General features: G+C 40.5%; 1 protein-coding gene across 1 annotated transcript in view; it reads left to right on the plus strand.

Annotated features, from left to right (window-relative positions):
• ADGRL3 (adhesion G protein-coupled receptor L3) overlaps positions 1–13645 on the plus strand; it is a 792897-nt gene that overhangs the window by 417121 nt on the left and 362131 nt on the right. The window contains exon 13 of the mRNA XM_053463509.1: positions 4139–4261. Within this exon, the coding sequence (XP_053319484.1) occupies positions 4139–4261 (123 nt within the window). The remainder of the gene's footprint in view (positions 1–4138; positions 4262–13645) is intronic.

Below are 13645 nucleotides of genomic sequence, written 5' to 3' on the forward strand. Positions count from 1 at the left end.
CTCTGGTTCATCCTCTACATTTTCTGGTATTAACCCCTTCATTCCCCTATAGACGTACCGGGACGTCCAAAAAACGCCCACTAAGAAACCCCTATGGACGTCCCGGTACGTCCAGCCCTTTCTTGCAGCGTCAGGGACACATCCCTGCCGCTGTATGGGAGCCCAGCCTAGACTCCCCCCTGGCAGCAGAAGCCGGCATCGCTGTTACAGTTGAAAGTGCCCGATCGCAAACGCACGATCGGGCATTCCCTTCCGGGTTGCGTCACTCTGATGAGGCACAGAGACGCTGCGACTTTTTAAAAAGTTAATTCATTTAAAAAATAATATTAAATAAATCATTAAAATAATAATATAAATAATACAAAAAAAAATTATAATGTGAGCTGTGATGTCATTGTGACATCACTGGCATGTTCAGGAGGTCCCTAGGAGGACCTCTAACCATTTCTGTGTAAAAATAATATATAAAAAATAAAAAAAATGTAAAAAAAAATAAAATAAAAAAAAAATAAAAAAAATATATAAAAAAAGATAATAAAAAAATTATTAAAAAACCTTACTTCCCATTGCCCTAGCATAACATCTAGCCAGTATAACCCTCCTGCCCCCGTTCACAACCCCCAAACCCGTTAAGCCATAGGCATAAAAATTATACAAAATTGTACACATTATAGTATGCTCCCTGGTGCTGGGAAAGTCTGGAAAATCTATATAAATTAGGTATTTCTGAAATCAGGACACCTAAAATAATAAACTTGGAGGGGATTTTCCATCACTTTACCTAATTTTGTGAGGATTCAGAGAGAAAATGTAAAAAAAAAATAGTTTATTTTTCTAATCTTCGCTAGTTTTTACTAAATTTCTCATTCTAAATTTTCAGCTAATCATCCAACTATGGTATCAAATGAAAGCTCTATCTCTCCTTGAAAAAACAATATCTAGTTTATATGGGTACACTATTCACAGGAAAAGAGAATCATCACTAAACCGACATACCCCAAAAATGGCAAAATTGCTTTGGGCTTTGAGGTACAAAAAATCCCTGGGATTGAAGGTGTTAAGCTATGTCTTTGCTTATCTTTCCTTGTGTTAACACAAACTTGTTTCAAGTCCTTCTGCAACTTTATAATTAACAAATTCTTAATTTCCAAACAATCTGACAAACCAGAAATCTCTTCTGTTAATAACTCACATTTAATTCTTTTTCTATTGCACACACATTGTACATCTCATTTTTAACAATGTCATTACTCTTTGAGTTACTTTGACTAACATTATTAGTCAGATCATCACCACCAGCAAGTAATGTATTAAAAATCTTTATCATTTTCATTACATTTCTTAACTTATTATCCTTATTCACAGAAAATATCTTTTTGTCTATCTTATTATTTGCATCTTGCATCTTCACACTGACTCTATAAATCATGCCACAAAGTTGAATCACTAGCCGTATAAGGAATTTTCTAATAGCTCCACAGAAAAAGAGTTTCTTTTGGAAAACAAATGACAGGGAGTCCCTCTGTACCAAGATGATGTGTAAGAAGGCTGTCATCTAATCTTTAAATTTGTAACTGATTCTAACTTACAACAAGCAGGAAAAAAATGTTCTGCTGGGGCCAAACAAAATATCTTAAAACTCCAACAAGCTCGGTGCTTGGACCAGACGTATGAGGATGATACAGCTGACAGTCCATCCCTAGAAGGAGGATGGTAGAACCGAAGTGATGCCTGCCAAAGTAGTCAGGCAAGTGCAGGCAGGAGACCTGGAGAGATAGGAAGGCAGGAGGCCTGGAGAGATAGGCAGGTAGACCCAGACAGGAGGCCTGGCAAAATAGGCCACTGTGTCCAAAACATTACCAGAGTGAAAACAACTTACTGTCTTGCTGGCATGCTAATTAATCAGGCTGCCCAAGGGCTTTAAGGCTCTAAAGATCCCAAAAAGATCCTCAGAACCTGGATGGTACCCCTTATGATAAACTTTATTGATAAACTTTTTAATATATATTTTTTATATTTTTAATTTTAATTTTATTTTACTAATCACATAGTGATTAATGAGCTGGGCTCTTGAGCTGCATGGTTAGCTGCAGTACCTGTAGTCAAACTGCAGAGTTGTTAGGAGGGCCTTGAGAGACCCTATGGGAACTGTTATTTTAAATTCAAATGGTGTTTTTAAATGCTTGTATGATCAACCTGTACCAGAACTGATGGGGAAAAGAAAAAAAAGTATAGCGAAGGCTTGGAATAGCTCATGATATGAAGCATACCACATCTTCTGTAAAACACAGTGGAGACAGTGTGATGGCACTGGATCACTGGTGTTTGTTGATGATGTGGCAGAAGACAGAAGCAGCCAGATTAATTCTGAAGTATATAGGGATATATTGTCTGCTCAGATTCAGCCTAATACAGCGCAGTTGATTGGACAGCCCTTCCCTTTACAGATGGACAATCACCCAAAACATACTGCAAAAGCAATCCAGGAAGGCAAAGAAGTAGAATATCAGCTGATCTCAACCCGATAGAGCATGCGTTTCACTTGCTAATGACAAAAACTTAAGGCAGAAAGACCTACAAACAACCAACAACTGAAGGCAGTAAAGGCATCATAAAGGAGTAAACCCAGTTTTGGGTAATGTTCATGTCTTTGTAATGTCCATGCCTTCCATAAATAGCTTGTGTATGCAATTAAAACAAATATATTTCCTGTATCGTGCAATTATCTCACACTCAAACTGTATATAAGACTAAACTATCATTGTCACTCACAAAAGACATCCTAACAAATTCAGTTCACTTTAAATAACTTGCCTTCATGGTTATTGCAGCCTATTTATGTAATAATTAAGATAACATTACCAAAAAGGTTTTAAAGGACAAATGGGATCTCTCTGGAAAGTCTGGTCCGTTGTAGCTCTTTTTCTAGGCTTAGAAAAAAATAAGAGAGACCAGAATAATGCAGATAGATTCACAAAGAAAGAGAAGTAAAAACACTTTTCTTTCTCAGCTAATCTGTCTTCATTATTCTAGCCTGCCGGTGAACTCCGATTGGAGGAATAAGGGAGAGAGATGTGCCTGGAGGCTGCACCCTTGTGCTGAAGTTCACCAGTAGGCCATGTCCATGGGGAAGCAAACAAAGAAAAAAGACACAGGGAGCAGTGGACAAAGAAAGAAGACAAACAAGAAGATATAAAAGAAGAAGCAGAGCTGCCCGTCAAGGAGACAGGGACATGGACAATAGGGAGTCAATCAAAGAGAATGAAACAGTGAGAGTGTATGAGAGAGTAAATTAGGGTGAATGATGGTGAATTTAGTTTCCGAATATAAAATGACCTTCGATTTTTGTCCAAACTGAAAGAATTAGAAACAAGATTAGTTGTTAATAAACTATTGCGTAAAAAACTAAACAAAACATGTGTTATTTTGTGTCATTTTGCACAAGTCTAATGTACAGCCCCAGGGTGGTGTTTTGTTGTGGTTTTATGGAAAAATCTGAAATCTTTTATGTATGGGTCCCTGGGGTGGAGCATTTGGAGAGCAGGGTGGGCCAATGCTCCAAATGCAGTATTGTAGCAGACTAGACGCCCGAGCTGGGTTTGCAGGATCCAGTCTAGAATTTTAAGAAGGCCTACATCAGGCACAGATGCTGGTCACTAAAACCTCTGCGGAGCCTGACAGATAAGGGTAAGGAGAGATTCCTGAAAGAGATCTCCATGCAAAGTGTGATAAACCTGCCTAGACCTGTGTCTGACAGGGAAGTGAAGTGAGTGGTTAGGCTGCTCAATTTGGGCCAGCAATGTATAGCCAGAGAGGGCTCCAATTAGGAGCTAGGCTTTATTTTTATGATTTTGTTTTGGGGATACTTTGTGTTTTGTGCACCAGCAAATAAATCAGTTTTCTGCAAATTGGTGTTCCTGAGCCTTGTTGCCCAAGAAGATTGTGCTTAAGATTCCTAAAAGTGATATTTATGGCCCTCATACTAATTAAATATGTTAAATATACATTACAGCTAAATATTTCAGATCTTATTATTAGCATAAAATATAAAAATTGAGTGCAATGCATCGGCTTTATTATAAAGCGTCCCAGCAGTCTCCTTTTTATTTGGTTACATTTCGCTTTTTTTCACAAATAGAACTTGAAGTTGCAAGACTAAGTACAGATGTGAATTTGGAAGACTTGAAATTTCCACAGAGTCCAGCCCATGGAAGTTCTGTACAGCTTTCATCAAATACACTTAGACAAAATGGAAAAAACGGTGAGCTGAGTAATATTTTTGAATATAATAATTATGTAAAATGAATAATGCTTTTTTCACCATCATGCCAATATTTTTATCTATTGCAAGTATGTTTTTCTATAAAGGTTTTGTATAATTATTTGCTAAAAAGAAGGTTGTTGTAATACTTAAAAAAAAATTACGTTTGCATTGTGTAAAACAAGCTTTAAACAGTTGAGTTGCAAGGGTTTGTTCAGCAGTACAACTTGCCAGCCTACAGAAGGGCACTGTCTTCCCATACACTGGTGTATTCCCTCAAATCTCTGCTTTGAACTAATGCAGAAATATAGATCAGTGTGTTCCAGTGGATTTTATTAAAATTTTCAAAATCATTTGATAAAGTTCCACATAAAAGATTACTGTACAGATTAAGCGAATGAAGTTTAGGCAATATTGCTTGTACCTGGATGGAAAACTGGCTTAAAGGTAGAATTGACAGAGTTATTATTAATGGAAGCGTATCAAACTGGACAAACAGGGGCGTAACTAGAAACCTCAGGGCCCCGGTGCAAGAATCTGTTAAGGGCCCCCCCAACCCCCAACCCATCTATCTCTTTCTCACGATCTACCCTCTCCCTCCCTACCCCCCTTCTCACGATCTACCCACTCCCTCCCTACCCCCTTCTCACGATATACCCACTCCCTCCCTACCCCCCCTTCTCACGATCTACCCACTCCCTCCATACCCCCCCTTCTCATGATCTACCCACTCCCTCCCTACCCCCCTTCTCACGATATACCCACTCCCTCCCTACCCCCCTTCTCACGATCTACCCACTCCCTCCCTACCCCCTTCTCACGATCTACCCACTCCCTCCCTACCCCCCCTTCTCACGATCTACCCACTCCCTCCCTACCCCCCTTCTCACGATCTACCCACTCCCTCCCTACCCCCCCTTCTCACGATCTACCCACTCCCTCCCTCTGAAGAGCTCAGTGAATTCAAGCATGGAACTGTGATAGGATGCCACACCTTTGCTATAAGTCAGTTTGTGAAATTTCATCTCTGCTAGATATTCCACGCTTAACTGTAAGTGGTATTATTGGAAAGTGGAAGCATTTAGAAATAGCAACTTAGCAAAGAAGTGGAAGACCACATAGAGTCACAGAGTGGGGTCACAAATAGCTGAGGCAAATGGTGTGTAAAAGTCAAATGCTCTTCTGATTTGATAGCAGAAGTGTTCCAAATTTCCACTGCCATCAATATCAGCACTCAAATTGTGTGTCGGGAGCTTCATAGAATGGATTTCCATGGCCGTACAGCTATGTGCAAGCCTCACATTACTAAGTACAATGTCAAGTGTTAGATCATGTAGTGTAAAGCATACCCCCACTGGTCTCTGGAGCAGTGGAAACGTGGTCTGTGGAGTCACGAAATATCATGACTCTATTTGGCAGTCTGATGGTTGAGTCTAGGTTAGGCGGATGTTACCTGTCTGACTGCATTGTCCAACTGTAAAGAGATGGTCCAGATAGAGAACACAAGAGAATTGAATAATATCTCAATAGTGTCTTGAGTGAGATAAGACTCTCTATTTAAGAGATATTTGTTTCAGGTAAAACAGAAATAAAGAATTTAAAAGCACATAAGAAGCATTTGTCACAGCTAGAAAGCCTTTTTTCCTGCTATGAAATATAATTTAATTTAAAACTGGGTAAGGGAACAACCAGGAGTGTGTAGGACATAATGACATGCGCATAACTGTAAAATACACTTAATGAACAGTGTAAACACATGGCCGGACTGTGGTTTCCCGGTGGGCCAGCCGGTCAAGTGGCCGGTGGTGCTGGTATATATAATTTACAAATACCACCCCAATATGTGTTCAGCAACATCTCCTGAGTACAGTGATACCACCCATGCATGGGTTTGCCTGGCTCTTTAGGGGCTAAAGGGTCACATTTGGGGCATGCGCAATTTTTCAATGTTGACATGTGGTGATCCTGTGGCCATGCTCTATTTGGTACATTTTTGAGCCAGACCAATTCAATGTGCCCAATAAAACCACATATATATTGAGAACTAGACACCTCAGGATATTTCAAATGCTGGAAATGCACACATTTTACCACCAGCCTTTGTTACACTTTGCCATAGTATTTTCTTGTGTGCTTTTCCCCACACACATTTTACTTCAGGTATGAATTTACCGCTGTTGGTATATGTCCCTGTCAAACAACACCTTAATATGTAACATAGTAACATAGTAACATAGTTCATAAGGTTGAAAAAAAGACCAAAGTCCATCAAGTTCAACCTATATACATATATACATGCTTTTTCTTTTTTCAACAAAACTTTACTCTGAATACCACAAACAAACAAAACACAGTGCTCCCCTTGCAATAGATATAAATATACTCTCCTTCTTTGCTTGTAACTCCTCACTTAGAGATGTCACTTAGGAGATTTGCCCCAGCTCAGGATTCGCTTGTGTGTCCAAGCTAAATGCAACTGCAAAAAGCAGTTTGGTAACATCTCCTGAGTACAGCGATACCCCCATGCATGGGTTATTTGGGAGGTAAAAGGCCACCTTTTAGAGGTGTGCATTTTTTTGTAATTTGGACTGTGCCCATGTCCTATTTTTGGGACATCTTTGAAACTAGACACACCATGGGCATGTAACATGCCAGTATTTTAACTCTTTCCATGTGAAAATTGTTTGTGAAGATATAGTGCTTATTTTAAGACTTGCTCATAAAAATAATATTGTATATATATATATATATATATATATATATATATATTACATTTTGTTGGAACTGGAAGGTTCCCTTGATGGTGACATCAGTGGTGAATTATTATTATTTTTTTAATTATTTATTTTAACACATATTGTAATTAAAACGCTGGGCTCCATTGCCTTGCATGCTTGAATGCAGTACCTGTTATGAGTTCTCAAGTGTCCTTTTTTTTGTTTTAAAGGACACCACCATCTTGGCAAAATCTCTTGCAGTGGCGCTTATGACCGCTCTCCACTCAACCTAAAAAACAAAACAAAAGTTTACAACACCTTTATTATTATAGCACCTCACTATAAAACATGATGTAATGTTCTAATATAATTTGTAAGAAATTGTTTAAAATTATTATTTAACATTAAAGACTGCATCATTTTATCAAATAACCAAATCGCAAATTATAACACATTAATTTTGATCAAGAGGTGAATTTTAGAAAATGGACAATAATAAACAATTAATACTAACTTACAAATTATGGATTTGCAATATGTGTACTTTATTATACTAAAGTTTTGTTTTCAATTGATTACGAAAAACATATTTGATCAATACAATACAATCCTTTTAGTCATGATGCAAAACCCTGTTCTCATGAACTAAATTAAGGTTTTGAATCAACCCGAGAAGCACGAAAGGAAGTATCCCTAACTTGTACTTCTGCAAATGATGGACACTATGTAATTGCAGTTTATACAACCTGTCACATTACAGGTTCTTAATCAATATATTTTTCCTTATAAATAAACTTATTCCAGACATCTTCATAGAAGCCATAGTGCAGGGATGCAGTACAAATTAGAGTTAATTAGTGTACTAGTTCCCTGTGTGCTGAAACAACATATATCTATGTATTATAACTCTAACGACACTTACAACAAACATATTCATGTGACGAACCGGGTAAACAGGTCGGGTAGGAGCCCAGACGCAGGGGATATAAGGGGTTCTGCTGGTACCCCACGATGCATAAAAACTAGAGGGATGTTACAGACAGGCGCAAAGAAACAGACTACAGGCAGAATACTATGATATAGTCTGTATTAAGGCAGTTGGCCGGAAAAACAGGTACAGGTAGAAAGTCTCTTGGCAGAAATCCCTCTGGCGGGACACACGGCAGGAAGCACATTGGCAGGGCTTGACGGCAGGGAGCCCACTGGCAGGGCTTGGCGGCAGGGAGCTCACTGGCAGGGCTGGACGGCAGGGAGCCTACTGGCACGGCTGGACGGCAGGGAGCCCACTGGCGCAGCTGGACGGCAGGGAGCCCATTGGCAGGGCACTCGGCTTGGGAGCCCACTGGCAGGGCATTCTGCTGGAAGCCAGAAACAATTCAGGATCAGGTACAGGGCCAGAGCAAAACGATCCTATAACTTCAATGCAAAGGCTCTGACGGAAGGGCAGAGCAGGTTTATATAGGCAGGGCTCAATCCAGGTAACAAGGTTCAGCTGCTTGCAGTAATGAGGTCTGGGTGCTCCAGAGAGAGAAGGGTGGCCACTAGTGGTTGTAGAAAAATATGAGCATAACAAAGAATTGAATACACCAGACGGAGTAGGGTGGAACCTGACAATTCTTGTGTATTTCCTGTATTAGGCAAATTTTCTTTATCAACTTAAACCTCCCTAATTTGCCTTATAATTGGAGTGTAAGGTAAATCTCTATGAGGTGTTATATATTTGAGCATATATATTTGGATCTGAACTGTAAAGAAATCCATTTGATTTCCCTTGCTCTTTTAATTTTTTATTATAGAGAAACTTGCGACAATGTCCTTTAAAATGTCCCAGTTTCTTACAATAGAAACAATGTAATAACTCTTTATTCCAAAACTTGTGTCCCCTGGAAACCTGCATTTGCTTCTGTTTAAATTCCTGAGGGGGGGAAGGGGGATTAAAGGAATTAACCCTTTCCTTTCTGTGTGTGTAAAAACCCCTGTTAATAGCAGCCACATTCATTTTAACCCTTCCATGTTTGCGTTCCCTCCTGTTTGCATATCAGAAGCTATCACTATAATAGTAGGATCCAGGTATTTAAACTTTTAAACAAACACTTGGATCAAAGAAGCAGGACATTCATCATCAGAAATTTAAAAAATTATTCTATATGCCTGCTCAAATCTCAATAAGAAGGAAAATGCATCCTCCGAAATTGTAGGTTTCAGATTTTCTTGTATTACAATTGTTGGATTAGCATTTCCAGTTGTAAATGTAATCAACTGCTGAAGTCTATCTCTATCTGTTCCATGTATGATGTCATCATCCTCCACCATAGGAGAACTTATTAGAGCTATTAATCTTCCGTCATATATGTAAGCACCCAGATCTTGAACAATCTATTATTTTGATCATCAGTATTTGATTTGAATACATCTGCATTACCAAATGCATCCAAATTAGAGTTATATGGTGGTATTTCTTTAATTAATTTCATCAATTCGCTTTGTATTTGCAATTTTCATTTTGCTGCTTTATTTTTAAGTTTCTTTCTTTGTAATTACTGTTCTGAACTGACCTCTGGTTCACCCTCTACATTTTCGGGTATTAAACTATGTCTTTGTTTTTCTTTCATAGTGATTACACAAGCTTGTTTTAAGTCTTTCTGCAACTATGAAATTAACAAATTCTTAATTTCTAAACAATCTGACTAATCAGAAATCTCTTGTGTTAATAACTCACATTTAGGACATTCCTTTTCTATTGCACACACATTGTGCATCTCACTTTTAACTATGTCATTACTTTGCAAATTACTTTGACTAACATTAGTCAGATTCTCGCCCCCAGCAATTAATGTATTGAAAATCTTTATCATTTTCATTACATTTCTCAGCTTTTGTTTATCCTTATTCACAGAAAATAACTTTTTGTCTATTTGCATCTTCACGTTGACGCCATAAATCATGCCACACACTTGAGTCACTAGCAGTATACGGAACAAACTTATATTCAAATTTACTTGCAGAGGAAAAAGTATTAATAAAATTCATACTTACTGTAGATCAGTTGCTTGACCTCAATCTGCTATCAGCACGGCACACTGTTGCTATTGGAATGCTCCTACCTTCTCACCACATGGTCTGGTAGTGTTGAATCACTCTCTCTTGTGGTCACTGCTAGGTTCTTTAGTCAGAGAATTGAATCCCTTCAAACACTGCAGTCTTCTCTTCCAATAACTACAACCATAACCCTAACCTCCCTTTTGTTTGAAGGGGGAAGTTCAAAAAGAAACTTGCAGTAGAGGCTCTCTGTGGGAAACACTGATTGAAGACTGCCTGGCTCGCCAATTTGTTAGATATACTTTGTCTTAAATATCTAAACTTTTCCGTGACCAATCAAGAGCAATCAAGACCACAGCTTCTTCTTAAGTCTTCTTAAGTAGGTTTATTTTGGAAGAACAAAGTAGTATACATTCAGATGGTGGTCATAGGTACTGTAGGCTCTGTATTCTTGATAAGAGGGAGGAGAAAGAGACCTTGGCCTTGTAACTATGAGTTTTTACATTCAGTTAAGGTATAGGTTCTTACTATATATGGGCAATATGTGAATTTAATGAATCCTATTGGAGCAGTCACAGGATACACTGGCATTCCACAGAAGACCCTCTAATAGCTACATCACGTATATTCCTAGCACTCAAGTTTGCATTCAGGCTTAAAGTGTGTAGAATAAAAGCATAACAATGATTTATTACATTGAAGGGCCACACTGGCCCCCTGCTCCTGATCTCAGTGTTGCTTAATGCAGTGACATTGAGGCATTAATGCAACACCATTTGAGTGAAGAAATTGTCGTTAACTGGCTGTTTTTAGTGACATGCCTGGCACGTCAATTGTCGTCAAGGGGTTAAATGTAACACTGTCATAAGATGCCACCTTAGTCAGTGCATTAAATATCTTCCCTGCTAGATATACCCCTGTAACAGGTTCACCAAGAGAGCCGTAGTAACTCCCAGAGATCACCCACATGTATCCTCCTGTTGTCCCCAGAATCACTTCCAGCACCAGCCAGCATGCGTACCTTGGGACCCTGCTATGTGTACCCAATAAGTAGACACAACTACCTTGAACTGAGTACAGCAGGAATGAACAGTTTATTATTGTAAAACATAGACTGATATAGCCACAGAACATTAACATAAATCAACATTGATAAACAGGTACATGTAGACAACCCAACCTTTAATCCCCTTTAGCTACTGAATATCCCCCTGGTAGCCATCCTGTTAATGGGATTAGTTTACACAATGGAGTTCCTGCCTGTTTGTCAGCCAGGCTGGAGCCATCTCTGAGTACCTTGGGCCCCTGTTCATTCAGTCACATATCTCCCCTTTTAAAAAGAAGACTGAACTGGGGCCAGACCCCAACCGGGTCTGCATCCAGTTCAGTCGGGGAGCACAGCTCCGTCGCTCCTAGAGTTGTGGATGCAGGGGGCTGGCAAGAGCCAATTGTCCCACTAACCAGTACTGGGGTGCACTTAGAGACTGGGGAGTTCGGGTCCCAGATGAGGACAACAGTCCCACTCGCCAGGGCAGGGAGACAGGGTCCATAATCTGTTGGTAGCAGGCTTGCTTTCAGTCCTCTCCAGGGGCCCCAGTGATGGACAGTTCCGTCACACACTCCATCACAACCCCCATCCACCGTAAGCAGAGCCGGCCTTAGGTGTTCTGGCGCCCTGTGCGGAATACTCCTCTGGCGCCCCCCCATCCCAAAAAAATGAAAGGAATAAAAACTTGTGACAAAACTCCCCTTTCTCACTATCTATCCCCCTGTATCACTATCTACCACCTCTGCCCCTTCTCACTGACCCCCCTTCTCACTGACCCCCCCTCTGCCCCTTCCCCTTACTTACCTTGTTGAGTCCTGCGGTGGGAGCGGGAGGCGTCCGTCTTCCCGTGGTGCGCGCTTCATAGCTGAGCGCCGGAATATTCTGGCCCTCAGCATGAAACGCGGCACCGCGATGGAGTCACGGAGAGTGAGGGGCGCCGAGCGGTTGCTGAAAACTTCACAAGCGAGCGTTCGACGCCCCTGCCCGGGACATAAACGAAAACATTGAAAACCTAGAGTATTTGGCACCTGGGGCGGATCCTGTATGTGGCAACCCCCCCCACACACTTTAAAACTGCATAGCTTCTACTGTTATATACCGGCGCAGACACTGAAGGTGGTACAGCATCACTGTTATCACTATATACTGAGGCAGACATTGACGGTGGTACAGCATAATACTTATCACTATATACTGAGGCAGAAATTGACGGTGGTACAGCGTAATCCCTATCACTATACATTGAGCCAGACATTGACAATAGTGCAGCATAACCCCAATCACTATATACTATGCCAAACATTGATGTGGTGTAGGCCTACCACTTCATTGTCTGGCTTAGTAGTAGGGATGCACCGAAACGAATTCTGGACTGAAACCGAAAATAAAGCATTTCCCTGTCCGAAACCGAATATGACCTCCCCACACCATAAAAAAATCTAACCCTTTTATTTAAAGTAAGTAACACACCAAAATAGGACAAAACAATTAAAAAACAATATTATATGTAAATATATATGATTGTTAACAGCAATCACATTCCTATCATGCCCAGGCATACCCAGATTCCAGGATGTACTCGCAGTCTTGGCATGATAGGAGTATGATTGCCCTATCTACCCCTTTTCACTCCCTTCTGCCCTATCTACCCCTTCTCACTCCCTTCTCCCCTATCTACCCCTTCTCACTCCCTTCTCCCTATCTACCCCCTTTCTCCCGTCTCACTCCCTTCTCCCTATCTACCCCCTCCTAACTATCTACCCTCTCCCTCTTTGAAGTTCACTTACCTTTCAGGAGTCCTGCAGTGGGGGTGCAAGGCCTCTGCCTCCCAGCTCTGCCACTGTATGGAACAGTATAGAGTGATGGGAGTTATGATGTACTTTTATTGCATAATTAGATCATGAAAAAGACATTGGAAATGGTACAGCATAACACCCATCACTCTCACACACTTACCAATCCACACATATACCGATCCACACGTACACCGATCCACACGTACACCGATCCACACGTACACCGATCCACACATATATACCGATCCACACATATATACCGATCCACACATATACACCGATCCACACATATACCAATCCACACATATATACTAATCCACACATATACACCAATCCACACATATACACCAATCCACACATATACTAATACACACATATATACCAATCCACACATACACCAATCCACACATACACTTATCCACACATATATACCAATCCACACATACACCAATCCACACATATACCAATCCACACATATACACCAATCCACACATATACACCAATCCACACATATACACCAATCCACACATATATACCAATCCACACACATATACCAATCCACACACATACACCAATCCACACATACACCCATCCACTCTCACTCTATGCTTTCCTACCTTTCCTCTTTTCTTCTTTCAGCTTCTTTGCCTCCTCTTCTTCAGTTCTTCTGTCTTCTCTGTCTTCTTCCGGGTCAGAGGGCACGGACAGCGGTGGGCGCGGCTTCAGTGTTGTGCGCCGGGATCTGACAACAAACCCCAGCGCACAGCAGCTGTTGCCGCACGGA

This window comes from Spea bombifrons, chromosome 1 (genome assembly GCF_027358695.1).
Source record: "Spea bombifrons isolate aSpeBom1 chromosome 1, aSpeBom1.2.pri, whole genome shotgun sequence".
Lineage (NCBI taxonomy): Eukaryota > Metazoa > Chordata > Amphibia > Anura > Pelobatidae > Spea > Spea bombifrons.